The sequence below is a fragment of the Amblyomma mixtum genome, chromosome 3 (assembly GCF_055824585.1).
Source record: "Amblyomma mixtum isolate Tamu chromosome 3, ASM5582458v1, whole genome shotgun sequence".
Lineage (NCBI taxonomy): Eukaryota > Metazoa > Arthropoda > Arachnida > Ixodida > Ixodidae > Amblyomma > Amblyomma mixtum.
This window is the reverse complement of record NC_143014.1, coordinates 92,545,045-92,572,322: the sequence shown is the minus strand read 5'-3', so window position 1 is coordinate 92,572,322 and position 27,278 is coordinate 92,545,045. Positions and strand designations below refer to the sequence as shown.

General features: G+C 43.3%; 1 protein-coding gene across 1 annotated transcript in view; it reads left to right on the top strand.

Moving 5' to 3' along the window:
- LOC149350947 (uncharacterized) overlaps nt 1–22,770 on the top strand; it is a 120,839-nt gene extending 98,069 nt beyond the window's left edge. Inside the window, exons 5-11 of the mRNA XM_089575583.1 lie at nt 201–335; nt 2,869–2,967; nt 3,062–3,137; nt 8,620–8,744; nt 18,053–18,162; nt 22,304–22,372; nt 22,487–22,770. Of these exons, the coding sequence (XP_089431709.1) occupies nt 201–335; nt 2,869–2,967; nt 3,062–3,137; nt 8,620–8,744; nt 18,053–18,162; nt 22,304–22,372; nt 22,487–22,670 (798 nt within the window). The 3' untranslated portion in view covers nt 22,671–22,770. The remainder of the gene's footprint in view (nt 1–200; nt 336–2,868; nt 2,968–3,061; nt 3,138–8,619; nt 8,745–18,052; nt 18,163–22,303; nt 22,373–22,486) is intronic.
- Nucleotides 22,771–27,278: the final 4,508 nt, after the last annotated feature.

Here is a 27,278-nt window from a genome sequence, read left to right as displayed (position 1 = left end):
ATGCGACAGTGATTGTATAAACCCACCAGCACATCAGCTAGGGTAACTAGCATCATGGCTTTAATGATGCGACTACACTTTGGGTGCACAACGAATTACTTGCAAAATACTTTGTCTGTTGTGGAATGGATTCAGTTTTTAAATGTCACAAATGCCTTTGTTGTGTGTCCTTAAGTGCCTTTATTATATATCTTTAATAGGCAGAATCTGATGCATTGGCCGCACAAGAAAGATATCTTCAAGCTTCATATATGAAAGATGCTTTGACCAACATCACGCGCTCACTTTGCTATGGTGAGGATCAGCAGCCATGTATGGAAGGCAGTGCAGAGAAGGTGAGCTACATTGACTTTACATTTCACTTTGCCCTGCGACAGAGCTGCTAGATCATGAAGCTTCCTAAATTTGATGTGTCTTGTAGTCACCCTGTATGCCAGGATTTCTTGCTGTAGTTATTCAGTAATGAGAATTTGGAAAGCCATTTAAGCACAACTTCTTAGCAGCGGTTGCTTTGTATCTATGCTTTTAACTGCTATTGAATAAGATATGAATGGACGAGAAGATTTTGATTGCAAGTTAATTGCAGGTTGCTTTGCACCTATGGAGAGTAAGTAGTTTCACATGTCAGAGGTGAAGACTGACCATGCTATAACATGGTCTTTATTAACTCTTTCTTTACTGTGCCCATTAAGCATGGGTCACCGGTGCCCTATATAAGTCATGTGCTGTTTCAAAGTTCCTGTATGACTTCTTATGCCATGGTTAGGTATTCCAAGAAATTAACTTGCAGTTTTCAAGTACTTAGCTGTTTGCCCCTAAGGCAGTGAATTATGATGTTGGTCCAAAGTACATGGTTCGTAACTTTTTTTTATGAGCCTGGCAGACTCCCAGACAGTCAGGCCTTCCATCAAACGGTGCCGGTTTTATGACTTTGTCCGGTCATGAGATTAAAATTTTTGGGTGCTAGTGGTAGTGGAGGGTCTAAGGATGGTAACATGTAATCAGAGCTCAATTGAGACAATGAACTCCCAAAAGTCAGCTTAGAATGTTGCTTGCTACCCGCTGAGAACCGTTGTTTTCTACCTGTGCTTGGTTCACTAATTTTTTTGTGCTGATTAAGATGTCATAGGGACGGCGGCAGAATTATGACCCTTGCTTACAGTGTCTTTCAGATGTCAGCACAGAAAAATCCACATACAAGTATAGGAAGGATGAAACAGATGGCTCAGCACCTGTGTCCATTTTGTCCTGGTTCTTGTCTGTGGTGTTTTCTGAGCTCGTTCTTGAAAATTAGGCAAAGCAACCAGCCCAACAGCAAGCTGTATTTGTCGTGTGTTTACACTGGCCAAGGCTTGCAGCAGCCAGATAAGGAAAGATTGCTACTTTCCTTGAAATGAGTCCCTGGTGCTAGCGGTGAAGCTGATGACACCATGAAGAAGCCAAATGGCTTGCAGGAACAGTCAATTTCTTGGGCTGTTTTTCCCATTAAGGCCAGCCACACATGGAATGAATTTGATAAGGAAATGATGAAGTGTATCCGACGGCTTTAGTCATCGGCTGACGTTGCAAAATGTACCAGCTGCCACCGATCTTGACCGACCAGATATTGATACCTATCGTCCACGAGTCTGGAAGTGGTGGCAGATGAGAGTCAGTTGCAAAGCAGAAAGCTGTGGCATTGTTTGCCGCACGAACTTTGTTGTAAAAGTCCTGTTTTCGCCTCTAAAGGCAATACAATTTGGGTTAATGCACGAATGAACATCTTGAGCCTTTGCTGAAGTCAAAAGGTCACATAACTCATGCGGTGTCACGTCTTTCATTGCCTTGTTCATTCACATCAGCATTGCTAAGTTTGTATGGCTACATCTCTACTTGAGTGAGGCTGACTCCCTACTGAAGCAACTGTCTTGGTGAATATCTGGAATGTTAGCGGTGGTCTTTTTTCTTACACTGTGTTGTAATACTCCTTGTGGAGAAGTATATGCAGCTTGTGTTGCCGCACTTTCTTAAGGGGGGACATGGGTCTTAGAGCATTTTTTTTTATTTGCAGACTAAATGCAATGAAACTGCTCAGACTTATTCAGTTTTTTTTTTTGCTGATTTCAAATATGCAATTTATTTATTTCTAGGCCAATTAGTTCCTGAGATTTTAATATATATCATGCCATTGTGTGCTCAAACAATAGAAAAAAAAATGGGCCACCAGAAATTTAATTTCAATATGTGGGTAGATACTACAACGTGTGAGGAATGGAACGCTGGAAGCAGTTTTCAGTTTTTTGTCCGTGTGGACAAATGGGCTTAATAGTTAGTTTCATGTGTGTCGTGTTTTCTGGCACTATATGTCTGGTTAACTCACTTGAAAACTCACTATTAAGCCCATTTGTCCACACGGGCAAAAATCTGAAAACTGCTTCCAGCGTTGCATTCCTCAGACATTGTAGTATCTACCCACATATTAAAATTAAATTTCTGGTGGCCCATTTTTTTTCTATTGTTTGAGCAGACAATGGCAAGATATATATCAATATCTCAGGAACTAATTGGCCTAGAAATAAACAAACTGCATATTTGAAATCAGCAGAAAAAACTGAATAAGTCTGTGCACTTTCATTGCATTTAGTCTGTAAATAAAAAAAAAATGCTCTAAGACCCATGTCCCCCCTTAAGCGCATATCAAATATTATTGACACTTTCTTGGATTGCTTCAAGTGTGCATTATAGGAACCCTCAAGCTATATATTGTTTGGGATATTGGGATATTATTTGCCTTCCAGGCATTTTTTTTTTCATCTCAGGCTGTGGATTATACGAGCATGGTAACAAGGGCGTCAGTCTTCAAATGCTAAATGTACTCTTTCATTCCAGTTTATTGAACAGTTAAAAGACGTGAGGAACCGAGTTTTGGTTGCTGAGTCTTCCTTCGGAAGTCTTTTGGAGCTACCATTTGAGCCTGAAGTTAAAGAGGCAAGTTGATTTTGTTGCCATTTTTATTAACCTGAGTTTCTGAAGGTTTGAGAAAAAACGATGCTGATTAGAGTAAACATTCTTTTTTTCTCAGGAAATCCAGGCTGAAATGCACGATCTGCTAAAACAAGAACTCCGGAAGCAGAAATCAAAGCTGTTAAACCAGATGGGTCTGTATTAGAACTCTGGTTAATTGTCATCATCACCACCACCAACATTACCATGTTAAGGTTATCTTCTGCAGGACAAAGGCCTCCTCTTCCTCTGATCTCCAATTAGCCATATCTAATGGCTAACCACTCTGTCCCAGCAACTTTTAATTCTATCTGCCGAGCTGACTTTTTGCTGCCGTCGCCATTTTCCTTCCTTCGATATGCTCTCTGTTGCTCTAACAAACCAGTGGCTATCTTTTGTGTTCAAGGTGTACCTTTTAGTTTATTTTTAATTCATTGTGCCCGGTATCTGCTCTGAATAGATTAAATTCAGAGCTGCTGTGCAATCTTAACCCATTAGGGCCCATGAAAATTCTAACAGAGGGATTTTCTTCATTTTTAGCACATAATGCTCTCTCATAAATAAAAACAGATTGCTTAAATTTTGTTACGTTTGCTTCATTCGTTCTGAACTTACGCAGGTGTACTTTTCATAGTACGCTGGGCCTTCCCCATAGCACATGTGGCTCCTGCGCTCCACTTCTACTTGGTCGCGTGCATTTTGCTAATGTGTCTGTGATTTTTATGCAGGGTGGTATAACACTTCTTGCAGGCCCTCATGAATCTGGTTATACTGGGACCACAGTTATTCTAATTTGCGTGGGAATCTTTCTCCTTTTGAACGAAGCATCATATACGGTTGAGCCAGGGTGTCAGCGAACCTCTGGTTGCTGCATTTCAAAGCATAGGCAATGACGAATAACGCTGTTACCAAAGCAGAAATAGCCAGCAGGCTCGTCTTTAGCAATTTGATAGATTGTTCAAGCGTTCACATGTGCAAAGTGGAGCTTTCGTGCCAACAGCCATCCCCACTTTTTGTCCCTGATGCCAATGTAGTAGCAGTTGATGGCTTCATCTGAAATGTCCAGACCTGCCGTACAACTGTTGTAAAAATATTGTAGTTTTGGCTTACAAAAGTCGTGTTTTTCGTGTGCTCTAGGCAACCACTGCTTTACAAAACATGTAGGCTCAATGCTGTTATAGTTGCAGGCCATACTGACTACACTGTTGTCCCAATAAAAGCATGTAACCTACACTATTGCAGCAAGAACCAATTCTTGCTGGTTGGTTCTATTCCGTTGCTTTCTTTGGGCCCATTGGACATCTCCTAAACCTGTTTTGGCGAATGGTTCTTGTAGCCGGAAATTCCTCCCGGCGGAGTGTTATCACAATATCTTGACTGGTAAAGAAATTTCCAGAAAAGATAAAATGTTCACTAAGAATTGAAAACGCCTCAGGCAACGGCAGGACAACCAACGCGTGCTTACAAAAGTTTCTTTTCCGAACTCAACGACTTTCCACAATAGGTATGATATTCATCACAGTAACCGTCTGCTCTGCAGAACATCCAGTACTTATAACCAAAACTTCATTATAACTTGTTAAAATCACACCATCATCATATTGAGGGTAGCTAGCGACAAGCCCAGCAGTCTATTAGGACTCGCTGTGCAGAAAACGTGTTTTTTTGTAAAGAACTGCAAGGAACCATAACATCTATGACCTGGAATAAATAGGCGCCGCTGTGCACACAGGAAGACCCAGCGTACTATAGAAAGTACAGCAGCATATATTTCATCATAGCGCAAAAAAAGCTAAAGGTGCGGGACAATCAAAGCATCCATTGTTTACTATCGTCTTTCGTGCTGCTCTATACTTGAAACTAGCGTAATATGTACATAAACGTGACCGCGAGAAAATCATAAGGCAGCGACTACCGGTGCAGTTCATGAGAAACAAAAATACTGAAGTTTCACCATGAAAAGATGACAGACTGAAAAGAAGAAACGGGCCTTCTTAGTTAATGGGCATCGGCCGATCCTCTGGTTACGAAAACATGACCTACTTGAAAAGGAAAATTCAATCTTTCGTGTTGAAATCATAAAAATTTAACTGTACTTTTAAAAGTACGCTGGGCGCTAATGGGTTAATTTGAGCTAGAGTATCATTAATTCATGTTCATTCTCCAATCTTTGCTGCTATTTGTCTGCCTCTTTCATTTCCCCTATCATTTTCTTTTCTATCTTTTGCTGCACTGCTTTGTCTCATTTTAATTTTCTCATTACCCTCCATGTTTCAGGCCCTTCAGTGAGCTCCAGGGTATGCCTGTTTATTCTTTCTTTTAGAGACAGTGGTCTCAAACCCATATTCTTCACCTTTTCATTTCTTTTTCTCGTGGTTCGATCTGCCGTGACCTTTTGGCCTAGGTAGATGTACTCCCTTACTACTACTGGCATTTTTTCAATATCAAAATCTGGTTCTACTCGAAAACGAAGGACCCTATATATACATCGCATTGCTGAAAAAACATCTTGGCAAAGTTATGTAGCATCCATAAATATAGTTCAATCACATCGAAAAAAAGTGTGGGAACAGGTTCATAAACGTAATGGCAGCTACTCCCCCTTCACATTTGCACTTTTGACAGGCCGTGGTGAGCAAACAAGTAGAGAGGAACAGGCGGCCATATTAGGTGAACATTTCTCCAGAGTTTCTAGTTGTTCACTTTGCACCATATCATTCGTAATGTACAAAAACACGGCTGAAAGGCAAAAAAGCTTTCGACAAATGATAATAGAAATGAACCATATAATAATTTAATTATTATTATATGGCCCATCTTCAAGAAATTCAGCGTTTTGTCTATTGTAAGCAGACTGCGCCAGGGTCTGATGGAATACATTATGAAATGCTGGCCAGCTCTCTGAACTCACTGTAGAGGTTCTTTTTGAGCTTCTTACAAAATATGGAAACTACCAAAAATACCTGAGGCTTGAAAAAATGCTATTATTGTACCATTTTTTTAAATTGGAAAGCCACCAGCCTCGCCTTGTGGTACAGGCCCATGGCCCTTACGAGTTGTCTTGCAAAATTTTTTGATAGTGTTTTGAATATCAGATTGAAAAAATTGCTTAGCAAGGCCTTTATACATAAACAGTCAGAGCAAGTACATAATCTAGGTCTGTGCATTCCATGTGGTGCATACAGAGCATACCATGTTGCAAGCCTTTAAGTGGAACCAAATGAGTGTTTACCAGAAGGTATGACCACACAGTGCGTACACTCAGAGTAAGATCACGAACAAAACACCTTTTTCATCCAGTCATCACAGCTGGTCCTTCCAGAATAATATTCACCAATAAACCCTGAGCAACAGGGCCACTGCTGTTGCGGTTTGAAGAAATGTGCTGAAATCTTGGCATGTTGAACACATTGCCTGAAATGGTGCAGTCACGACACATTGCCTGTTTTGTGTAGTTTCCCACAGTCTGCACTCTCACTCATTATTCAATTCAGTAAGCAACCAACCCTATCAAAACATATCCTACAATAATATCTTGCACTAAAAAAAAGACAGCTACACTAGTTTTATACAGATGGCTTAAAAACCTAGCTTATGTTGGAAGTGCTGTAGTGCAGGGGATCTGAAAAAAAGCAATGACTTTAGCAGTGTGCATCAATATTAACAGCTGAATGTTACACTGTCGTGTTTGCTGTGGAGAAAAGAATAAACAAAGGCAGCATAATCTACATGATGCACTGAGTGTACTCACAGCGCTACATTCCAAAAATGCAGTCATGTAATATGTGTACTTTTTTTCTTTAAGTTAAGGCTTTAAAAAGGGGGTGTGCAAATTACGCGGAGATTTCATGAACATGTCCTAAAAGGTCTACAAAGGTCATAACGTGCAATATATGCCATATATTGCTGCTTATACAGCGACCCCCTAACTCGCACTCCTTGCTGGCCAAAAAAATTATACAATTGCAAAGCCAGCAGTCAGGGGCAGATGGATATAAAGGGCAATAAAACGGCATTCTCGCATGCAGCTCGGTTGACTAGCGGCAAACTGGACAGCAAACGGTTCGGTAGTTTTGGATTTCGACACGCGCCACCAGTTCCCAGGAGTTAGCTGTCGCAGCTAAAGAAATTTTCAACTGTTTGGTGCCAATGTTACTTGGAACAGCTTCTGGTTGGTTTGGCAGTGTTCTTGCTGGCTGCCCTGCCTCCTATCTGGATGCACTGTGATTACATCCAGTATAGAATCCTCTGCTACTTCAACTACCTTATCCAAATTGCTAATGATATCTCCATCTCTGTCATTTACCATGTACTCCTGGTTTCTACCTTTGCCTAGTTAGCACCTTGCTAGTCTCACAGTTTTTATGCTCTTTTGCATCTTCAATTATCCCCATGCTGCACTTACGGATGTTACTTACCTTCGCCTTGTTGATCATGTTTGGCAGTTATTTTAATTGCATGCTGCTCTTGGGGGCCTTGAGTCCTTTGTGCTCTGGCATTTATTACTAAGACCTGCCATGGTGGCTCAGTGGCTTTGGCATTCAGCTGCCAATCCCCAAGTCGCAAGTTTGATACGGGCAGTGGCAGCTGTGTTTCAATGGAAGTGAAGTACAAAATGCCTATGTGGTGTATGATATCAGTGCACATTAAAGAACCCAAAGTGGCCTGAATTAATTCGAAGCTCTCCACTACAATATCCCTCATAGCCCGTGTGTCACTTCGGGAAGTTTTAATTGCACATACCACATACCATTTCTTATTAGCGTCTTGCTGGCTGCCTTACCTCCTACCCGGGTGCAGTGTAACTTATTTATAGAGATTGCTATCTTTTCATTTTGGCTGAGGAATCTTGAGTGCTCCTTACTGTTCTGTTAGCTTGCAAATTCAACCCTGTGTTGTATCCCGTCAGGTAGAATTTGTAGCAAAAGATGTGCCTATTTTCTGCAGCATAGAAATGGGTATTATAATCTCTGTTAGAGAACTCTGTTAGCCTTCTTAAAATTCAAGTTTTATTTGCTAACACTAACACTTTTAGCTTAGACAGTTGAAGAAGAGCCTGTGGCAATATTATGGCTACCTTCAACTGTCTTGTGAGCTGCGGAAATGGTGTCTTTTAAATGGGGCTAATTTGAGATTCTGGGCAAAATAATTTTGTGCACAGCCAAGGTCCAGATTCAAAAAACTTTTATTTGACTGAAGTGCATTGTGATTGGCTAACATACAATTCTTGAAAATCATGATAATCAATAAGGAATTTGTAAGGCAGTCTTGTATCGTATAGTATTGTATATTCGGTTTAACGTCCCAGAGCGACATGGGCTATGGGGGACACCATAGTGGAGGGCTTTGGATTAGTTTCGATCGCTTGGAGTTCTTGAACGTGCACTGACATCGCACAGTACACGGGTGCCTTGCGTTTTGGCTCTATCGAAATGCGGCCGGAGGCGAAATGTGGCCACCGCAACTGGGATTAAACCCGCGTCCTCAGGCTCAGCAGGCAAGCACCCTACCCACAGAGCCACCATGGCAGGGCTGTGCGGCAGTCCTGGAAGTGCAATTACACGAGATATTTTGTGACTCGCAAATCAAGAGTGCACAAAACTTAGGGAGGTGTGTTTCTTTTTTCTATTTCTCAAGGTGATTTCCAGTGTTCAAGCTTACAAGAGTCAGTTCTCCGAAAATGCATTGACCGTGATGCCACAAAGAGCTCGAATTTCAACCTGTTGCGTGAATATGCCAACTGTGTGTTTGAATTTTGGAAGGTACGTGCCTCATTTTTCATTGTGTGTGTGTGTGTGTGCTTACATGTGTAAAAGGGCGTTCTGCAGTCTGCATTTACAGTATAATTGTAAGTAGTGTGGTAAAAGCAAAGGCAGATCACCAAGAGTCAAGCTATTGTGGAGAGCTCCAAATTAATTTTGACCCTTCGGCATGGGCGTCCGGAAGGGGGGGCAAGGGTGGGGGGGGGCGGTTGCCCCCCCCCCCCACCCCCCTGGAATTACGGATATTATTTATGCCCTAGTAGAAAACAACTACAAACCTACCGCCTCCCCCATCCCCGGACATCGGGTGCCCCCTCCCCTGGAAAAAGTTCTGTGGACGCCCTTGCCCTTCGGGTTGTTTAATGTGCACCGAAATGTCTTCACGCAGGCATTTTTATGGCTCCTACACCACATAAGTGGACTGCCCCTTTGTCATGTGTTCTTGTTATAATGCTCCATGAACATAAAATGTAAAAAAATTTATACCTTCTCAAAAATAGCATTTTTTGTTTGTCTAAATGCTTGGAGTTGTGATCTCCTGGATGCGTGTATATTAAGAGTGTGTATGAAATTGTTGCTCTGAAATTTTAGTTTATGCCATCAGTCCTAAATTTGTCTCTAGTTACGATGTATGTTGTGAAGAAAAAAATTGATTGCTCTCAAACATTCTCAAAAGGAAGTGTATTCTTCCCTAATTTGTATATGAAGGAAATGTGTAATGTGCTCCTGTTTTGGAATAATGACACTTGGGCCCGATGCATGCTGCTGTCCCTTTGGGAATTTGCACGAGGTATGCATGAGCCACCTAAAGTAAATTTCCCCTTTTCTATATTGCACTCCCTTAGAGGTGTACAGACAATTTTTGGTTGCATGTTTTCTTGTTTTTAATGATGCACTAGACATTACAGCTGGATACAGCTCGAGAACAATGTGGCAAATGTCATGACATGGTTTTGTGGCTAATCCCCTTTCACCTGCCAACCTCCTGCGATTTCATGCTACCGGGTACATGGGGATTAACCACGATGCCACGAGGACCGGTTGACGCCCATTAGCCAGAGGGCCCCTTTTGAGGAGCAGTCGCCACTTCGTTCTTGATTTCTAACCGACCACAGTATTCTTGGATAACCACGTGGTATTCACCTGCGACCTCATCATAATTTATATTGTCTTCTCGCATGCTGTTTCGGTGTTGGTTTGAACAGCCAAACGATGGCTATGATGCCAAGGCTCACTATACGTCACGTGAGGCATGAAAGAACTGTGATATGAATTGCTAATTCGTCATTTTAATTAACTAAAATGCTCAAGCTAGCCTGTCTCAATAGCCAAAATGATAACCAATAATGAAGGAGCAACTATATCTCAGTTATTTACTTTTGGTTTTGAGGACTGCTTGATATGTTAGCAAGTGCTCAAAGAATTAATTTTTTGGTAATGCCACATTGTTTTCTGCTTTGCTGTGAATTCAATACTGTAGGCTTCTGGCCCATCATTTGTCTGTATTAGAAAATAATTGGGGCTTATTGTGCTGGGGAATGACCACATTTCTCCCAACAGATAGTGCATTCTGAAAGCTGTTGTCAGTCAAATTGACTGAGCATGCATGTTTTGCCAGAAAACAAGACGGTGACAACTGGCCAGTGTGGGAAAAAATCCTGGCCTTCAAAGTGCTGAATTGCTGGACATGTGTTGTAGCAGGAGCTGTAGGGTAAAGGAGGACGTTTACAAAAGCCACTGACAGTCTGATTGTGGGCTTTGCAAGAATAGAAAAGGACAAATGAAGTGGATGAGCATAGTCTGTTAAAAAAAGAAAAACATCATCACACTGACACTGTGACAATGCACAGAAAACTAGCTTGGAATGGCTGAACAGTTTTTTCATTGCTGCAGATGCCACTGTGCACCTGCGTCTAAGCAAGAGCATAACTGTCTGTGCAGATTTGATCAAGAATGGAGCCCTCTGAGTTGGTCTTTAAATAAGCGATTAGTTGTGCAAAATAGAATGCCCATTCTCATGAATTCGCAGTCTACCGATTTCCTGAAGCTGTGTTGGCAAATTCTTGAACTCAGTTTATCAAAATGAGTGTGTTAGGTAGTGTACTTATATTACTAGTTTTCATTGATTACTTTTAATAATTTGCAATAAATTAAGTTTCTGTGTTTAGCTTAGGTTTTGCAAACTATACCTATTTAAATGTAACCCAGATAACCACTTATGTCCTTTGAACATCCTAAGAATGCCTAGTGCTGGATATTGTGTACTTCTTATAGACATCCCAATTAGTGCACGGAATGCACCGGAGATGTTCCATAGACCATCAGAAATGCATCGGTACCTCTAGCATAGGATGTGCATTAGATCAAATGGTTGGATATTTGACGCATCCAGGGGATATCCATGATCATATAATGTTCTTCTAATGGATATCCTAATTTGTCCATGGAACACACTGAAGATATTCTATAGATCACCAAAAGTGCTTCTTTACCCCTACTAATGGATGTGCACTAGACCTCGCAGTTGGATATTTGTCGCATCCACTGGATGGCCACAAAAGCTACATAGCCAGCGTTGCAGAGCAGCAATGTCGCGTGTCGCAGCCTGCGCCGTCGTCTGCTATCTTGGATAACTAAAATGGTAAATTGGTTTTTGAGGAAAGGAAATGGCGCAGTATCTGTCTCACATATCTCAGTGGACACTGAACCACACCGTAAGAAAAAGAAGCAAGGTGGGAGTGAAAGAAGAGAGAAAGAGGTGCCGCAGTGGAGGTCTCCGGAATAATTTCGACCACGGGGATCTTTAACGCGCACTGACACCGCACAGCACATGGGCGCTGTTAAGTTCGCTGAACTTTCTGCGGTGTCATCCAGCCTCCAGCACAGGGCATGGAACCGCGGACGCACAACGCGACGCATGTCGGTGGCTGCTCTATTGTTGCTGGCGACATCGTCGCCAGAACGCTCGTTCTGTCTCTGGTTTGCCTCCCCATCACAGATACTTTCTAGCGCGCAGCGTTCTACGGTGCACTGTTTGAATGTCAGCAGTCGGTGTGTTTGCGGCCAGTGCATGTTTTTTTTTTTAACCTTCTCGCGTCCCTGCGGATCACTGTGAGGATGCAGGTGTACGGTGGCCAATCGGTACCCAGATAACCACTTATGTCCTTTGAACATCCTAAGAATGCCTAGTGCTGGATATTGTGTACTTCTTATAGACATCCCAATTAGTGCACGGAATGCACCGGAGATGTTCCATAGATCATCAGAAATGCATCGGTACCTCTAGCATAGGATGTGCATTAGATCAAATGGTTGGATATTTGTCGTATCCAGGAGATATCCATGATCATATAATGTTCTTCTAATGGATACCCTAATTTGTCCTTGGAACACACTGAAGATATTCTATAGATCACCAAAAGTGCTTCTTTACCCCTAGTAATGGATGTGCACTAGACCTCGCAGTTGGATATTTGTCGCATCCACTGGATGGCCACAAAAGCTACATAGCCAGCGTTGCAGAGCAGCAATCGAGAGCTGCTGAAGCATAATACAGCCCTCTTACAGCAATACAGCAGGTGCTTGCAATCAAGTGTGTGCACTAAAGCAAGGAAGGAAAAATTAATGATTTTTGTAATAAAACTGCACCATTTTAAAAAACAGTGACAAGTTACTTAGCATCAGTGTTTTTTATTTACAATATCTGCATGAGAAAAATTATAACAAATAAATCTAGCACAGGGTGGTAAAAATGTCATAATAAAGAAAATGAGAATATGCTGTGACTCTTTTTTGCTGTGTGTGCCTAGTCTTCCTAGTTCGAACGACTCAGTTTGCAAGCAAATGCATCGTCGTATGCGCTAGCATTTTGGGCTATACGCAAGAATTAAGTTTCCGGTTTGCAGAAAATACCCAGTACCACAGTATTCGTTACAACTTAATAACGAAGTGGCAGATGACCCTTTATAGCACAGTAGCACTATAAGCCACGCCACATTCCTGCATATTCAGCCACATGAATATGTGCATGTTTTGCCGAAGCCAATAATTAAGGAGTAGATAAGTTTAGGAAACGAAAAGTGTGCGTGAGCGCCGAGATCGAAGGCGTAGCACGTACGTGAGTGTAATCTGCATGCGTCTCGCGCTCTGCTCAAGTAGCTCAAGGTCAACAGATCACAGAACCGCCACTACGTCTTGGTTACATCATAAACGATGGCAATGTTTCGCATTATCAATCCTTTGTATTATGGCTAAAAAGCTCTGAGTAATTGCCGATAGAAGAAAACTTTAATAAATTCATTCCATGGCGCACATCTTAGGATTCAGGCTTTTCTTGCATGTTCAAATGTGGCACTAAAGCCGCCGAAAATATATAGCGCGTCCTATGTCCGCGTTTGGTGGACATTAACATACTTTGCACATCTATTGTTCACGCTTGGTGGACATGCACGAGATCATATATTAGGCATCTAGTGTCCATGCTTCGTGGACGTGCTCTAGATTTAAAAAATAATCATATTATTGACGCCCTATAGACGTCTAGCGCGTCCAAACGTGCCGATAGTCCTTATGATGCACATCTAATGGACGCCCCTTTTAGGACATGATGTTTGGATCTTTCCGATACGTCGAATGGATATTTCTGGTTCACTGGGAACTCATTTAAAGCCCTAAAAGGCTTAGATTTTTTCTGAAAATTGGCAATTTGTATCGGTCTCTACATTGTACCTGCAGCCCTGAGTAAAGACTAATATTATAATAGGAAATGCCGCAGCAGTCAACTAAGATGGGTGTGGCATGAGAAGTGTTAAATGCACTCTCTTCTAAAAGGTGAAAAAGTCGAAAAAAAAAAAAGAAACCTCTGTAGCACTATATTCCTGCCTTTGTGCTCTGTGTGGAAGCTGCTGAGTTCAGTGTAGTGGGAGGTAAATTGCGGCGCCATCCGACAGGACGGGGGTCCCTACACAGCAGTCACTTGATATTTCTCAGGAAGAGAAGTGCTGTGGAAGACGGCCGTGACACGGTTGTGGTTCAGACATGATCGCGTGCGATGCTTCCCCACAGCCTGTTCGTTCTCGCTTTGTCACAAAGAAAACATCCCTGCTAACACCAGTGTTTGCTGTCAGGTTGAGGTTCTCAAAGCTGTACCATTGGTTACAAGTTCGTTTTTTGGAAATTTAACTGATTACAAGTAATCATTTGCATAAAAAAAGTAATTGAATTAACCTGAACATTACTGTATGAAAAAAAGTACCGTATATTGCCGCGCATAAGTCGACGTTTTTTTATAAAATGTCCTTCCAAAGTTGGGGGGTCAACTTATAATCGGAGTCGACATAATGCAGAGTTTTAAAGTCGGCCTGTATCCGGGGTCAAAAGTAATTTCGATTGAGTAGCGGATTATATCACGCCCCGGGCGCCCGTAATTCCATAATAATTGTGAGACACGGTGCGAAAGTTAGACAGACGCGGGATGTGACCTGGTCATCATTCCGGGCGGTTTGACACCTATTCTTCAGCCACTGGGTGTGGCGCTGAACAAGCCATTCAAAGACCGCATCGGTGCATTCTACGAGTGGCTCCAGCAAGAAAACGTAAAGACACCAACAGGGCAGCTGAAGAGAGCTTCTTTGGGCGAAGTGGTGCAATGGGTCAACGATGCCGAGTATGGACTACCAACACATGTGGTCTCTGCGGCGTTTTCCACGTGCGGCATCTCGGCACCGCTTCCAACGACCAGCGGCAGCAGTTGCTCATAAGATGATGATCGCGACTGTGTCCTCACAAGCGACGACGAGTCAGAGATGTCTCGTGAACGAATAAATGTTTCTTTATGACTCGCCCTTCTGAAAAACTTTTTGGGCGAGCTAGGACCGCAGGGTGCAGCAGTGTCAACCTAAATTCGGAGTCTTTTTTTTGCCCAAAGGGGGTCGTGAGTTGGGGGGGCTGACTTATAATCGGAGTCGACTTATAATCGACAATATACGGTAATCGATTGTTTGCCAAATTACAAGAAAATGTAATCTATTACAAGTAACACGTTATGTGCAACTCTGCCTGCGTCGCTTTGGGACGTTAAACCCCATAAATCAAACCAAACCAATTTGAAGATGCAAGTTTTAGTTACCTGTGCTGGTGTGAAAAAATGCTGTAAATTTCAAACTTTATAGGTTCACAACCGAAGAAGCAGTGTGTTTGCTCGTGTTGCTGCTCATATTCTCATTTTGTGTAATCATTTAATAGATGGGATACCTTGTTTAACTCTTTCCTTACAATGGGGAAAATGACCATTTCCTGAAGGTTTCAGTACATTTTTTTTTCTGCAAAAACTATTGCATTCAAAATTTATTGCAATACCTAGTAACAGCTGTATCAAGGTGCTTTCTATTCATTCAAGTTTAAACAACAAATTGCATGTTGCAAAAAAAAATGTATTTGCTAAAAACAAGATTTTAGGAAAAAATTTAACAAAAATTGCAAAGACAGGCTTGTATTTAAAAATAAAAAAAATGTTAAAAATTTTCTGAAATATGCAAAATGTTTGTCATTCTATTAGTCATTATCTGCAAAAAAAAAATCAGCTCCATCTTGAATAGTATTCTTTCTGCTAAACATTAACTGGAAACCCTAGAGTTAAGCATCGGAGCGCGGCTGCCTGTGTTTCAGGCTGGTTTTCATCATCACCGATGTGAAAACTGAATCATCTTCAGCATCTTGCAACATCTTCAGACTCGTTGTTGCATGGGTCGTCGATTAAATCACTCGCAGATAAAATGGAGTATTGAAGTTTGCTATGTTTTAGAGTGCGTGGCGTGCTTGCGGAGGCTGCCAAGTGATTCTGATGGTACCGCATCTTTGGAGCGCGTTATGCCGTTTTGCAGGGAAAAAAAAAAACTATATCGGAAACAAACCTTCGGTTCTCCAACTACAAGCCGGACACGCATCGTGCCTGTCAGCAATGCAGAAGGCTCCAATGTCGAGCGGCGGAGGCATCATTTGTAGGCAACATGGCAGGCAATGAGCGCAGTTCGGTGTCTTCGTTTCTTCGCAGCGCGTTAGAAAGTGCCCCCTCACGGGACAAAAAAAACTACATAGGAAATAAAACTTTGGGTCCTTGCCTACAAGCTGTACCTGCAGCGTGGTCGTTAGCAATGCGGAAGGTTCCGAAATCGGGGCGCGAAATGATTGTTAGCGAGCTAACGATGTTGAATGGGTGCTGTAGGGAGAGTTAAGTGTACATGATCTATGAAGCTTTCATTTTGGTGGTCTTGCTGCCTCAAACTTTTCTATACCTCATAATATTGTGAAACTGCTTTTTAGTAGGAGCTTCTTAGTAACTTGTGCAGCAGTAGTGTGATGCCTAATCAGTAGATAAGTAAGACATGTGCCATGATGCAACATGTGCTCCTTTTGCTAATATTGAAAAGTATATCAAGAAATGCAGATCATAAATTGCGCTGATAATGCATGTGTTACCTGCCAGAATTGAAGAATAAATTGCACATATTTATTTTTGTGCAATTATGTGTGCCCTGGGCATTCGACATCTGGAGCTTCCAGGGTGACAAGGATGCTTTGTAATATGTAAACTGCCTTGGCTTTAACGGGCTTTATGTGCTAAGTGCACTTTGACGCAAGGCAGACACTTGAAACAAATTTGGAATTTAAGTGGTGTTTATCAATAATTTATGATAGCATCTTTTTTAGTTGCAAAGAAGATGCATGTAGCGCCTGGCAGGAGCTCCTTCCACAGTGCCCTTTTCAATGTCTCGATGCTCTGTGTTTGCTGCCCCTGGGCCACTCCATCTCTTGCATCTTTATACCCATGATGATTGACTGGAGAGCAGCATGTGTGTGAGCACAGGCAGGGACATACAAAAATGACCTTTCCCTTTAACTGCCCTGCTGTGTTCCATGCTACCTCAGCCTATGTACTCGTTGTCATTCCATTGTGCACCTTTATCCCTGCTCTAGTTTAACTGTGTCTTCTGATTTGGCAGAAATAAATGAATTTCTGTAGATGGTCATGAGCAGAAAGCGAACAATCAACATTTGTTGTTCTCTGCTCAAGTGTGCAAGGTTTTCTCGGGTTGCTGTTTGCACTAGGCAGAGCCTACATCTACTGTCCTTTGAATAGCCTATACTCCATTTCATACATAGCAGGCAATGCTACGAAGGCTGCGGAAGTAGTAGGTCCGCAAAACTATATTACTCCACCACGTCTCATTCTTCCTTCTCGAAACCTCTGTGAGTGTTTGTCTAAAACAGAGTGGTATAAAACAAAGTGGTAGCATTGAAAATTGCAGTCAAAAGCTGTGAAACACTCAGTGTTCGGGTGCTCTGGCTACAATTTTCACCGGGTATGGACTACTTTTTAGGTGCAGATTGAGTAAGAGCGATTCGCCCTACCGGGCATGTATCATGCAGCCTCATGCGATTCTTACTTCTTGAAATCTTTAGTCTCGATGAGTCTCGGGACAAAAATGTGGCAAGAGGTAAAATGAAGTCCAGGAGGTGCCAGTCACAGCACTTAAGGTTTGTCACAACGAAGTATGCCTGTGTTCACTTTGGTTGTATGGCAAATTGCGTTTTGGGCGCGGCTTGCGCGAACAGGCGCGCTAGCTTTGGCAATGTTGACTGCTGTTTATAAACGGAGTATGGGCTAATAGCATGCACTTTCATTGGGACATTAACAAACTGAGCAAAACGATGGCATGAATAGAATGAATTTGTTATCGTTAAGGCTTTCTATAGTTAGCACTTTGCAAAGAGTTGCAGGGGATTCAAAAAGTAGCTTTATTGCTTGAAGGGTGCAAGGTGCAAATATGATTATCGAAACATTTCTGGATACTAGGCTTGCTTTAAGTGCAAAAAAACTAAGAATAAATAAAAGCCATGCTTCCGCAGTGGCTCAGTGGTTATGGCGCTCGGCTGCTGACCCAAAAGACGCAGGTTCGATCCCGCCCACAGCAGTCTCGTTTTGGTAGAGATGAAATGCTTGAGGCCCATGTACTGTGTGATGTCGGTGCACGTTGAGGAACCCCAAGTGGTCGAAATTATCCAGAGCCCTCCACTACAGCATCCCTCATAGCCTGAGTTGCTTTGGGACATTAAACCCCATAAGCCACAATAAAAGCCAAGACTTTAATGTTGCGACTTGTCTTGAACACGTAGGTATTTTTTTTACGCAATTTATGCAGCAATATTTTCCCCTCTTTTGCCCCAATGGTGACTCTTTTTGCTCTGATAGATAATGGGAGCTGTACAAACTTTGCTTTGGCTCTAATCACACATCATTTCTTTTCTAGGTGTACAAAGAGTATCTAACCGTAGTCACGTCAATGCCTGTATTCGAAGAAAAGGAACATGAGCTTTTCATGCAGTTGAAAGAGATTTACAAGAAGTATTCCCATGCCAAGTAAGTCACCTGAGAAAATATGTTCAGCAGCTGGCTAAGCTGCCTTTTTGTACATTTACAAAAATATCTTTCCAAGGATGAGGGCAAGATGGAAAACGGGCGGTTTGCGGCTAGAGCTACCATCTGCTTTCTGCCTTGCTCACAGTGCATGAACTGTCTTCATAAAATCATCAAGGCATTGGTTCTATGTTGGAATTGTGCTGAATTTATTTCATGCAGTACAATCTGCATTGGGCAGAAGTGGCAGCATGTTTATTCTATGAGACAGTGGTGCAAGTTATTGAGAGCTGATAGGGACGGCTAGATTTGACTATACTCACCATACCAGTATTACTATGTTATCATTATTGTAGCTGGCAGGTACTAGTAAACTATTAATAAGCGCACATTCTATAGCATGTAAAGTGCTGTGCTTTATTTTTGTCTTTTCTTTTTTCTCCAGTTATGTGATGCATTTGAGACTGTGATTGCGGAAAACTTGTCCCTTAACAAATAGTTTTCAAAATACCTGGCATCCACTGTAAACAAGGCTACTAAACAGTCTGTTAACAGTTCACCTAAGGCCACTGCGGTGGCTCAGAGGTTATGGCGCTCGGCTGCTGACCCAAAATACGCGGGTTCGATCCCGTCCGTGGTGGTCTCATTTCAATGGAGGTGAAATTCTAGAGGCCCGTGTACTGTGCGGTGTCAGTGCATGTTAAAGAACCCCAGGTTGTCAAAATTTCTGGAGCCCTTCACTATGGCGTCCCTCATAGCCTGAGTCGCTTTGGGACGTTAAATCCCCATAAACCATGAACCAAACAGTTCACCTGAGCATTTTCTAGAAGAAGCTGGTATGTACAAACCACAACCAGCTTTATGGAGAGTGACCTGTTTATCAGCAGCTGTGTCAGCATGCTGCTTTAGTTTTTTTAGTTGCATTTTAGTTCAATAAAATGCCAGTTTGCCCCATACGTAACAGTGATGCTGTCTGCCAGCATATCTTCGTGCCTGTGTTTACCAGTGTTTATTCGATTGCGGTAAGCTGTGGGCACACACTTCACATGTTAATGCATTTTGCTGAGGTCAACGCGCTCCGAAATATTGATTGAGCTCTTGATCTTATCAAACTGCGTAGTCTTGCGTACAGTTTTGTATGGCTGCGTTCCACTGTCCACGTCGAGCACCTGCACAGTGGCAGGAATTCTTGTGACTTGTGTGGAGTTGGTGGCTCAATACCTTCTCTAGGCAAGCAGAAAAAACAAACATAAATAGCTAGGAGGCATGTTAAAATAGCGTGTTAAAAATGCTGGCGCTTCGTTTAGGTTGAAAAGTGCCTACCGAGTTGCCAGCCGTATGTTTTCCTGTAATAAGGGAGTAATTACTCATTGGCATCCACCCAAGCGCAGCCATACGGCTACAAAGGAAAGCTATACAGCTTTCTCAGAAACTTAGTAGTTAAAGAAAAATTCGTCCTGGTCCGGGGTTCGAACCCGGGACCACCGCTTCACCGGAGCAGTCGCTCTACCAACTGAGCTAACCGGGGCAGCAAGCTTATGGTATTCTGTGCGCTTCAAACACTTTTTAGAACCATGGAAAATTTTATGGATTTCGCATGATTGGAGTGAACTTTGAAGCTTTAATTTCGAGGAAGGCGTCTACACACGAGTCCTCATGCTACAGACATTGAAGCTGTTTGTCGTGCTGTATTTTTATCTCAAGTACCAAGCATATAACTACTGTGAAACACTTCAAGTCTTGAAGGCAACATGTGTACTAAAACTTAAAAACAAATCAACAGCCTCGCTGGAATGTTCTTGATTTCTTGAGTGCATACTGATGTCAAGCACCAAAGCACCACTTATGATAGACCTACACATGGAATGGAAAAAGCTGCCAAACAGATTTTGAAATGCGTGACAGAAGCTGGAATGTGATATTATAAAACAGTAGACGGTCCATGGAGCAGAGGTTCAACTATGGCTGCCCATAGCTTAATTCGCTTTATTAAGTATTAAAGTTCGTTTCACATATCTATTTGTAACGAGGACAAAAAAGTAGATGGATCAGGAAAACAGATAAAAAGTTTTGTTCTTTAAACCTAATATTGCTGTAAAAGTTCACTTTGTGTCACCTTTTTGTGCACGCCCTTGGAGCGTGTGGGGGTAGAGGTCCCGGTGTCAGAGGAGATTCCTTCGACCCAGCGTGGCAAGCTCTGCCAGAAACCAGCTGCCAAGTGACAAGGGGGGTTGTCGTTTGGTGCCCAGTTTTTGCCAGTCGCAAGCCAGAAAATGCGTCAGAACCAAAGGTTCACAAGCGAAACAGTTTATACAGCAAAGAGATGATATAGGGGATTTTCTGATCAGAAACACATATACAAAGCGATTCCACACAACTACGCAATACATGCAAAGTAACACAGGAGAGAGGTTACAATACGACAGAGACCTTGCACCTAAAGTGCACTAACACAGGGGCGAGACAAGCAAACAAAACACAATTTGTTCACCGGGCACTGCGACAGTCCGATGACCGGAGGATGACGACGGATCCATCCCGCAGGCTGGCGCATGCTGCTTCGCTGGTCTGTAGCTGGGCGAGTGGTGTTGACCCGGGAGTCATGCGGGCGTGCTTCTCCAAAGCTTAACGGCAGCATGGGCTGACAGACAGCGGTCAACGCCTTTCATATATATAGGTGTGCGGTGTCTGTTCGTTCTTTATGCCAAGGCAGGCGTGCTCATACACACAATAATAACTACAGTTTCCTTCTCATTCTTGCGCCGAGCGCGCATCCTCATTGGTCAGGCGTAAAAGCCGTTTCCCAGAAAGTTTGAGTCCTTTGTTCCGATGCACCATTGCCGGCGCGCTAGCAAAGTGGAGAGGGCATCACTCTGCACGCTTAAGGCTACGCCCTCTCTGACAGCAATGAGTAGCATTTAGTCCAAACTTCTAGATTTTTCGATGGTGCGCGTGGACATGTTTCCTTTGGCGCCCCGCCGGCGAGCGAAGTGGAGAGGGCAGCAATGCACACAAGGTTAGGCGCTCTCTGGGGTTCTCTTTGTCCACTATTCTGGAATTCTCTATGGCGCACGTACTGGCGAGATTGCTTTTGCGCCATGCCGGTCTTCCGAATGTGCGCCGAATTTTGTGACTCTGTCAGTACATATATGCTTACTTAGTGGACCGCCCTTGCCTGTGCTCAAAATTATTTGGCAGTAGTGTTAAGCTGTTCTTCAATAAAACTTTAAAGACACAAAGTGTGGCACTCAGGGTTGTTTGCACATACTGGTAAAAGCAACGGAGCAACAAAGATGAGAAGACACACCCACAGTGCTGCGTCGTCTTGTCATTGTCTTTTGCGCGCTGGCGTTTTCCCAGTAAAGAAACCAGTGTGGTCCACATACTTTTCCTGGCTTTAATTCAAAATAATGTAACAGTAGTGCTCCTTTCAACAGGATCCTTGCTTCAAGTGCCTTCTGGAAGTTTATTCTCACTTTTGTGCTGAGTGGAAGCCGTGGAGTTAGGGTTTCAAGTTGTGGGGCAGTCACTTGATATTTCTGGGGACAAGCGCTGCCATAGGAGAGGGCAGAATTACCAGGTCACCCTCTGTAAAGCTCATTGTGGCAGAAGCACATACAGGTAGATGCAGCGAGAGCAAGAGTACTCTGCAGTGCTAAAATGCCTTGTCGACTGCCAGAGCTTGTGCAATTGTATTGTATTGTTTGTCCTTGCACCTGCACTATGGCCAGTTTAAAAGCTCAGAATCTGATATCAATCATGTGGATAGAAAAGATCCAATTATGCCTCCACAGTTTCCTGTAAATGCTAGTGTGAACTAAAATTTCAAAAAATGGTCACTGCCTGGCCAACTTGGCAGTAAGGAAACAGCAACAAGGAAGCTAGCATTTACAGACACATCTGTTTAGGCAGCAAGTCTTGATGACAAATGTCACGATAAATCATGTACTTGTACCTTTAAGCAAATTGTAAACTGAAGACTTATACTTGATGTATTGCATTTTCACAAGTTGAATTAAGTGACTCAACTTGAAAATATGACGTTGAAGAATGACAGTTCGAAAGGGGTCCTTCTCAAGAACGCTGTATGAGGGCTTGTTCTTTACATCTACATGCTGCTAATGCTTTTGTGTGATCTTTTCAGCGATCAGCTTAAAGAAGAAATGGCATTATGTACTGACCGTTACGTGGAGAACCTCTTACAAGCGACAGAGTGAGTGCATTAAATTGCTCTTCGGAGCACCTGGATGTAGCCACTCATCCCATAGCTGCATAGTTGTGCACTTACTCTGTGTGCAAGTGGTAATCTTGTGCCGTATTATTCCAGAAAACGTCTTGTACGTGAAGTTGAACTAAAGAAAATGGCATTGGAAGAAAAGGAATCAAGGCTTGAGAAATTCGAAGCCATCTGGTCACCGGAAGTTGAAGACAATATTTCTTCGTACAGGTCTGCCATCAGAGACATCAAGGGCCTGCAGTTTGCTTTGGGTACTCTTCCGTCAGACAAGTGATTAGCCCTCAACTTTGTTTATGTCTGATTACGTATGCTAAGGCATGATTACATTACATAAACAACGGTTTATGGGGGCCTAACGTCCTAAAGCGACTCGGACTATGAGAGACGCCGTTGTGAAGGGCTCCGGAAATTTCGACCACCTGGGGTTCTTTCACGTGTGCTGACTTCACACGGTACTAGAGGCCTGTGTACTGTGCGATGTCAGTGCACGTTAAAGAACCCCAGGTGGTCGAAATTTCTGGAGCCCTTCACTACGGCGTCTCTCATAGTCCGAGTTGCTTTAGGACGTTAGGCCCCCATAAACCGTTGTTTATGTAATGTAATCATACTTACTATATATAATAAAACCTTGGTCCACTGTAACTAAGAAATAGTGCAGGTTAGTGAATCCCATATATGAATGCTTCAAGGACAATGTGAGAGCCACCAAAGGTGAAGGAGGGGGGTGCTTGAGGAATGCAGGCACTCCGACAGTTGAGTAGGTTGTGCAACTGACTGTGGCCATAAATTTTGCTTGCTTTTTGGAAAATCACAAAAGCAGTCAAGAGGTATTGTGCACTTTCTTTGATGTGTTTTACACAAACACAATATTATTACAATACGACTTTATTGATAGATTGTTTGCTTGCAGGTTTTAAATTTTGAAGATGGTGCAGTAAAACCTCGGTAATTCTAACTCGGATAATTCGAAACCCAGGAAATTTCAAAGAATTTCTGCGGTTCCATAATTTGTAATGTAAATTTGACCAGATGATTCCAAGATCTGAGGTGCTGTGCGAGGATGCCCGATCCCGATTTCGTCGCTGATTGATGGAGTGACGGCCCCTCGGAGTCGTGAGGTGGCACTGCAGAGCAATGCCGATAAGTAATGAAGTTGCTCGATATGCGAAGCACCCCAGCCCCAGTACTCTGAGCACAAAAATCATTCTGGTACGGCTTGGTGATCGTCAAAGCATGCATCTGCAGAGGAGAAGACATGGTTCACTGCAGCGCAGGTGTGGATACGAGTTTCAAAGTAAAGTACTATCAGCACTTTGTCAAGGCACGGCCAGACTGGAAGTAGTGGTGTGCGCGCCAGTCGCTCCTCTCCAGCCTGGCCGTAGTCAGGACAGTGTCTTGTGGAGGCACTGGCTTTGAAGCACCTCCCACCCCTAACAGTATCAGTGCATGTACCGCGATGCGACCACTCTTGCTACGTGCCTGCGACAGGTTGACTGCGCGCAATGCTGGCCTACCCCGTTTCTCTGAGTAGTGTGCCACGGTTGGAGGGTTAGATCGTCCCTTCTTCAAAAAACGACCATTCCGATAAAGTTCGGGGTTGACCTATACGCAGTAAAATGGAGAGCTGACCTGGTTGGTACGTAGTGGGTGAGCACTCCTTCTGTTCTTATCCATGACTGTGAAATTATATATCTGGTTGGGGAAGCGCATGCGCTCCTGGTTGTAGATTGAGTGTATATTTGTCTTTTCCAATAAAGGGGTTATCCTCCTCCTTCGTCCCTTGTCGCAGCAGTGTGTTTGCAGTCAGACCTATACGCAAAACCAATCTATTTGCACGGTCTAAGGTAGTTTTGGATGACAGCCAGCGTAGTACGCTCTCCATGCTAATACCCGTTCCCTGCAGGATGCATGGGGCTCCTTGCATCAAAAAAAAAGTTCATTCATATGCAAATCTGTTCCACTGAAGAAAATTCGAATTCCGCCCCGTTTACCCAGCTTGTTTGCACTGGCGGCCGCTTCCTTGTACTAGCGGTAGGTAGCACAAGGGCAGACTTCTAATTCTGATAATCTAGAAGGCGTGCGTTGCTGCGGCATTCGAAACTACAGGACCGTTTGCATTTTAGTTTGCCACTAGTCAGTAGGGCCACATGAGAGTGTGGAGGCAGGGTGGAGCACCGCTTTTTCGCTTTTTATATGCACTTGCTTATTCTCCACTGGCTTCTAGCTCCACTGCTGTCCTTGTGATTGCATCGTTACGCATTTGTTGCTTTGAGTTCACATGCGCTGCGATGCCACTCCGTGGGAAATTGTAAAACAAAATGCGGTGGCGGGATGAAGCACACAGGGCAAAGGTGGGGAAGCGGGTTGTGTGTCGACCTATATTAGGAGTCTACATTCTTTTTGGCCAGCAAGGGTTTCGCGCTGGACGGTTGACTTTAACGCGACAGTATATGGTAATCAAAATTCATCCAGTAACGGTAGTGCGTTGCGGTAACAATTTTTTGCCTTGGTCCATTTATTTTGCTGTGGTCGGTTAATTCGAAAACCCTGTTAATTAGAATATTTTTTACAGTCACAATGACTTCGAATTAACAAGGTTTTACTGTATCTGTATTGTTACTTGCAGCGTATGTGCTGCGGCTTAATTCTTTTCCAAAACAGTTTGATCCTGTGGTATCATACAGTGGTACAGAAATATCGAAGAAAATAAAAATTCTACATAGGCTTCCCCAGATGCCCTGTTCCAGGAGCTGTGGATGCCGCTGTATCAGATACTCAAGCAGACATGCATTCAAAGTGGCATAACTTAATTAGGACCAAGCAGCAATACTCTACAGGGTCTGTCCTGAAAGTATAATGAGACAAGTCACGGCGTGGTGTGTGCATACGCTAGAGCGGGCAACCGCTTTTGTGGGAAGGAGGGGGAACCTTCAGCTTCACAATGCAAAGACCTCGGCTGGCTTCGAGCAGGTCAAGCGAGTGGACGTTTTCGAACGTGTACCCCTGTTTCGTCGCTGCGTTGAGGAAACCATGGAGCGAACGTTAAAACAGCGCTACGCGGTCAAGCTTTGCAATAAACTGAGTAGATCACCTACAGAGACATTTGACAGCACGTGGGAATGATGCAATGTCCAGATCGCAAGGGTACCAATGGCACAAAGCATTTACAAATGGCCATGAAGCCGTTCAGGACCACACAGTCAACATTACCTTCCGTAACCATCATTGACGGGTGCCCGAACCATTGCCCGTCGTGAACGTCTTCACGGCCGTTTGTAAATGCTTTGTGCCATTATAACATGAGACCTCGACATCGCATCGTTTCCACATTCTGTCTTGATCACGTCAAATGACTCAGTGGGTGACTTACTCAGTTTATTGCAAAGCTTCACAGCATAGCACTGTTCCAACGTTTGCTCCATGGTTTTCTCGACGCAGCAACGAAACATGGGTGCACGCTGAAGACGTCCACTCGCTTCGCTTGCTCGCAGCCAACTAAGCTCGTTGCATTGTGAAGCTGAAGGCTCCCCCCCTTTCCCCCAAAAGCACTTTCCCAATCTAGTGCATTTGCGCGTCGTGCTGCGACTTGTCTCATTACTTTCAGGACAGACCCTGTATTAATAAACTTCCTTGTTGCCTAACAAGTGCAGAATGATTCATGCAATCAACCATTTCCCTGGTGGTGGTGTTGCATGCAAGTCAAGTTTAGTGGTGCAAGTTGGTGCAGGTGTCTGCAGCAGACACTCCACACCCAACTTTTTTAGGCACAGCTCCAGACCGCAAAAAAAAAAAAAAATGGCTGTGGTTTAGCTCTGGTTAACCCTATTTGAAATGCGAAAGCAACTGAGCGCGTTGTCTCGTCCTCGCTTCGTTCTTTCGTTGTTGCCTCTCTTTCGCGCTCTCCATTACGACTAGAATCCACTGAGGCGAAGTGCATATATATATATATATATACCCCCCGCGAAGCAACACCTCCACTCCCTCTACCCCAGTGGAGCACATCTGTTGGGGCGCGGCTGCGGCGTTGCTAGGCAACGGCCGCTCAAGGTCCTTCGTGGCCCACGGCATATGGCTGAAGTGCAACCACGCGACAGCCTAGCTGGCTGGCGTAGTGTTGCTTTCGCAACAAAAATTACTGTGTGACCATGAATAATATTACGATGAAAGTGCATGCTGCTCCATGTAGCTAATGAAAACATGAGGCGCTGCCATGTATTTTTGAAGCTGGACTGCATGCTAATTGAGCCTTTCATTTATAGCCATACTATCATATCGAGAGGACTGCAATAAATACAAGCCGCTGTCAGTATAAGCATGCAAGATAAAAGTACCTCAAATAATGTTGGAACTGAACATGCAGATTTGCCTGTGTGTGAAATGAAAACCCAGAAACAAAGCACTTGTAAACACTGAGTCAAAGTGAGCTTTTACAGACTGTCTGATGGCTGCTAAATGACTTATTTGTCCATGGCTTACGCTTGTGTAATTCAAGGGATATAGTAACATCTTTTACAAAGAGGTGAAAAAAAAAAAAGCATTTCCCTTCAATTTGGTCTCTCAGCCATCACACTGAAAGCATTTTGACTGCATGTCCTTCGCAATTAGATCCCGGCCGCGGCAGTCGAATTTCGATGGAGGCGAAATTCTGGATGCCCATGTACTGTGTGATGTCAGTGCACACTAAAGAACCCCAGGTGGTCGAAATTTCAGGAGCCCTTCACTACGGCGTCCCTCATAGCCAGAGTCTCTTTGGGACGTTAAAGCCCCATAAACCATGAACAGTTTTGCAAAATAACATGGGCCAAACAAACAAAGAAAAAAGCACTGCAAATTGAAACTAGAGGCTTGTTGGAGTTCCACTCGAGAAAAATTAAGGCACCAC